We start from the raw sequence: 4,991 nt of genomic DNA, 5'->3' as shown, positions 1-4,991 counted from the left end.
ACTTCTTACGAGCTAGTTGTGAAGATAGCTAGTATGATCGAGGGTGTATGTCAGTATAGCCGAGAGCAGGCGATGAGGGATAGGCGGTTTCGATATTCTGGAGAGGTCAAAAGTGCCCCGGCTGGGGGCAGAGGTCAGTTTGTGAGGGGTCAATCTAGCAGGCCCACATATCCAGCATTGTCGCCTCCTCGGGGTGTGAACTTATTTTATCATGCTAGAGAGTTCCTACCGCCTATCAGCTATTCAGGGTTCCTCCAGTGGGTATTTAGGACATCAGGGTCAGACTTCAGGTCAGTAGTCCATTGTACCGAGAGGTTGTTTCGAGTGCGGGGATTTTAGTCATATGCAGAAGTTCTGCCCCAGACTTCGGGGCAAGGCAGTGGAACAGGGTCCGCAGCCTATGATTTTAGCACTAGTTTCCCCACTAGTCGTCCGGTCGCCAAAGGTGGAGGGCAGGTGGGTCGGGGTCATCCTAGAGGTGGAGGGCAGTCAGGTGGAGGCCAGTCAGGTGGCTCTCCATCTAGGTTCTATGCCTTTCCAGTTAGATCAGATGCAGTGGCCTCAGATGCCGTGATCATAGGGTATTATTTCTGTCTGTGGTAGGGATGCTTCAGTACTATTCAATCCGGGGTCTACATATTCATATGTTTCATCTCTGTTTGCTCATTTCTTGTGTGTTCCTCGTGAGTCCTTGGGTACTTCTTTTTATGTGTCCACTCCAGTGGGCGATTTTGTTGTTGTGGATTTGGTCTATTGGTCCTGTATTGTCACTTTCTGTGGTTATGAGACTAGATCAGATCTTTTGTTGCTTGATATGACCGACTTTTAGGTCATCCTGGGCATGGATTGTTTGTCCCCATATCACGCCATCCTTGATTGCCATGCCAAGACTGTTACCTTGGTGATGCCAGAGCTTCCTAGATTGGAGTGGAAAGGTTCATCTGTTAGTGCATCTAGCCGGGTTATTTCTTTTCTGAAGGCTCGACATATGGCCGAGAAGGGTTGTTTGGCTTATCTAGCTCATGTTTGGGATACTACTGTAGAGACTCCGGCAATTGATTTAGTGCCCGTGGTCTGGGAGTTCTCCGTTGTGTTTCCTTTCGATCTTCCAGGCATGCCACCAGATCGTGATATCAATTTCTGTATTGATTTGGCTCTAGTACCCAGCCTGTCTCTATCCCAACGTAATGCATGGCTCCGAAAGAGTTGAAGGAGTTGAAAGAACAACTTGAGGAGTTGCTAGCAAAGGTGTTCGTCAAACCGAATGTGTCGCCTTAGGGTGCACCGGTGTTATTTGTGAAGATGAAAGATGGGACTATGCGGATGTGCATTGATTACCGCCAGTTGAACAAATTTACCATTAAGAATAAGTAACAGTTGCCGCGTATTAATGATTTATTTGACCAGTTGCACGGTGCCAGGGTGTTCTCTAAGATCAACTTGAGATCAGGGTACCATCAGTTTAAGATTCAGGATTCAGATGTTCTGAAGACGGATTTCCGGACTAGATATGGCCATTATGCGTTTCTAGTGATGTCCTTCGGTTTGACCAATGCCCCGGCGGCATTTATAGATTTGATGAATCGGGTGTTCAGGCCATATATTGATTCGTTTTCCATTGTCTTCATTGATGACATTTTGATCTACTCACGTAGCATGGAGGAGCACGAGCAGCATTTGAGAGTAGTGCTTCAGACCTTGCGAGAACAGAAGCTATATGCTAAGCTCTCCAAGTATGATTTCTAGTTGGATTTGGTGGCATTCTTGGGGCATGTTGTATCAGGCGAGAGTATTAAGGTAGATCCCAAGAAGATCGAGGCAGTTCAGAGTTGGTCTCATCCTAGCACGGCGACTGAGATTAGGAGCTTCTTGGGGTTAACACGTTATTATTGATAGTTTGTAGAGGGCTTCTCATCTATTGCAGCACCTTTGACTAGATTGACCCAAAAGGGTGCTCCATTCTGATTGTCCGATGAGTATGAGGTGAGCTTTCAGAAGCTCAAGACAGCATTGACTTCAGCACCGGTGTTAGTGTTTCCTTCCGGTTTCAGGATGTATATTGTGTATTGCGTCGCTTCACACATTGGTTTGGGTTGTGTATTGATGCAGGAGGGGAGAGTTATTGTATATGCTTCACGACAGCTGAAGCCCCACAAAAAGAATTACCAGGTTCATGATTTGGAGTTGGCCACGATTGTTCATGCTCTTAAGATCTGGAGGCGTTATCTTTATGGGGTGTCCTGTGAGGTTTACATTGATCATCGCAGCTTGCAGCATTTGTTCAAACAGAGGGATTTCAATTTAAGGTAGTGCATGTGGCTTGAGTTACTAAATGAATATGATTTTACCATCCTTTATCATCCAAGAAAGGCAAATGTGGTTTCGGATGCCTTGAGTAGAAAGGCGGAGAGTATGGGTAGTTTGGCATTCATTTTAGCAGAGGAGAGGCCATTAGCTTTAGACATTCATTCCTTGGCTAACAGACTTGTGAGATTGGATATTTCAGAGCCCAGCCAAGTTCTTGCATGCGTCATCGCCCAATCTTCACTATTCCAGAAGATCAAGGCTTGACAGTACGACAATCTGCATTTATTGGTTCTCAGAGAGACGGTACTACGGGGTGGTGCCTAGGAGGTTACTATCGGTGAGGATGGTGTTCTGTAACTCCAGGGTCATCTATGTGTCCCTAATGTTGATGGATTGAGGGAAATGATTCAAGAGGAGGCACACACTTCTCGTTATTCTATTCACCCAGGTGCTACGAAGATGTATCGCGACCTTAGGTAGCATTATTGGTGGCGGCAGATGAAGAAGGACATAGTCGAGTAAGTGGCGAGAAGTATAAATTGCCAGCAGGTTATGTACGAGCATCAGAGGCCAGGTGACCTACTCTAGCAGATGGTTATACCTGAGTGGAAATGAGAGCGCATTACCATGGATGTCATAGTTGGGTTGCCGCGGACCTTGGGGAAGTTTAATGCAGTTTGGGTCATTGTCTATAGGTTGTGCACACTTCATTCCGGTTGTTACCACGTATTCTTCAAAGAGATTGGCTCAGATTTACATTTAGAAGATTGTTTGGTTGTATGGTATGCCTGTTTCCATCATATCCGATAGAGGCCCCCAGTTTACTTTGCATTTCTAGAGGGCCGTACAGCTTGAGTTTGGGGACCCGGGTAGAGCTCACCATAGCCTTTCATCTGCAGACCGACGGACAGTCAGAGCGGACGGTTCAGATCCTGGAGAACATGCTCAGAGCATGTGCGATTGACTTCGGAGGGTAGTGGGGATCAATTCTTGCCTTTGGCCGAGTTTGCTTAAACAACAGTTATCATTCCAGCATCGAGATGGCTCCATTTGAGGCTTTATATGGTCAGTGATGTCGCTCGCCCATCGGATTGTTTGAGCCCGACGAGGCTAAGTTATATGGCACTGATTTAGTGAACGATGCCTTGGAAAAGGTAAAGTTGATTTAGGAGCGACTTCACACAGCACAGTTCAGAAGGCTCTTGATTTATCATTTATGGTGGGCGAGAAGGTTCTCTTGAAAGTTTCACTGATGATGGGAATTATGAGGTTCAGGAAGAAGGGCAAGTTGAGCCCAAGGTTCATAGGTCCATTTGAGCTATTGAGACGAGTTGGGGACGTTGCTTATGAGCTTGCTTTTCCTCCTAGTCTATCTGTAGTTCATCCTATTTTCCACGTGTCTATGCTCCGGAGGTATCATGCCGACAGGTCGCATGTGTTAGACTTCAGCACGATTCAGCTAGATGAGAGCTTGGGTTTTGAGGAGGAGCCAGTTGCCATTGTTGACTGGCAGGTTCACCAGTTGATATCCAAGAAGATTTATGTGGTAAAGGTTCGATGGAGGGGTCAACCAGTCGAGGAGGTGACTTGGGAGATCGAGGAGGACATGCAGAGCAGATATCCACATTTATTCGGCACTCCAGGTACGATTCTAGATTCGTTAGAGGATGAACGTTTATTTAAGAGGTGGAGAATGTAATGACCCGACCAGTCGTTTTGCTTTCTAGATCCTTTTTCCCCTAAATAACACTCCTCGTATGTGCTTTTACTATTTTATGACTTGCGGGGATGGTTAGTTTGGGTTTGGAAGGGTTCGGGTTGAAATCGGAACACTTAGTTCCTTAATATTGGCTTAAAAAGGTTAAGTTTGACTTGAGTATATATTTTTAGTAAACGACCTCGGAACCAGGATTTGATGGTCCCAATAGGTTCGTATGATGATTTTGGACTTGGGCGTGCGTTCGGATCGGGTTTTGGGTGACCCGGGAGCGTTTCGGCGCTTAAAGTTGAAAGTTGGTTTATTGAAGGTTTTAAAGTTCTTTAAATTTGGTTTGGAGTAGGTTTTGGTGTTATCGAGGTCTGTTTGGGATTCCGAGCCCGTGGATAGCTCCGTATGGTGATTTAAGGTTAGCACGCAAAATTTGGTATCATTCCCAGTAATTTAAGTATGATTCGGCGCGTTCGAAGTAAGTTGGAAGAATTTGAAATTCATAAGTTGAATCTATTTGGTTTTGGGTTGTGATCTCTAGTTCTGATGTTGTTTTCCGTGTTCCGAGAGTGCGAGCGAGACTGTTTTATATTTACAAACTTGTTGGTATGTTTGGTCAAGGCCTCGGGGCCCCCGTATAGGATTCGGAAGGTCGACGTGGCTTGTTTGCTCTTTGGAGAGGAGCTACTAGTGCCTGTCATGTGGTGCGTTCGCACCTGTGGTGGAATGGCTGTAGAAGCGAAAAGAGGAAGGGTCAACGAGCTCTGCAGAAGCGAAGCATTTTCCGCAGAAGCGAACTTGCTTCTGTGGTGGAGGTGTCCGCAGATGCTGAGGGGGCAACCTGGTCATGGTCGTAGATGTGCGAGGCGAGCCACAGAAGTGGGCTCGTAGATGCGGGACTTGGCCACAGATACGATGGGCAAGTGGTCGAGCGTGTTCCGCAGAAGCAGAGGTCCTCCCGTAGGTGCGGAAATAC

At 46.4% G+C, this 4,991-nt stretch overlaps 1 protein-coding gene across 1 annotated transcript; it reads left to right on the top strand.

The window, feature by feature from the left end:
- The first annotated feature begins 904 nt into the window (after positions 1 to 904).
- Positions 905 to 4,006, top strand: LOC138905589 (uncharacterized). The gene is made up of 4 exons (XM_070194109.1): positions 905 to 1,159; positions 2,110 to 2,306; positions 2,507 to 2,610; positions 3,462 to 4,006. The coding sequence occupies exons 1-4, from the start codon at positions 905 to 907 to the stop codon at positions 4,004 to 4,006; spliced, it is 1,101 nt and encodes a 366-aa protein (XP_070050210.1).
- Positions 4,007 to 4,991: the final 985 nt, after the last annotated feature.

This window comes from Nicotiana tomentosiformis, chromosome 2 (genome assembly GCF_000390325.3).
Source record: "Nicotiana tomentosiformis chromosome 2, ASM39032v3, whole genome shotgun sequence".
In the NCBI taxonomy this organism is placed as follows: domain Eukaryota; kingdom Viridiplantae; phylum Streptophyta; class Magnoliopsida; order Solanales; family Solanaceae; genus Nicotiana; species Nicotiana tomentosiformis.
Note: the sequence above shows the minus strand (reverse complement) of the source record. Positions and strands in the feature narration are given on the sequence as shown.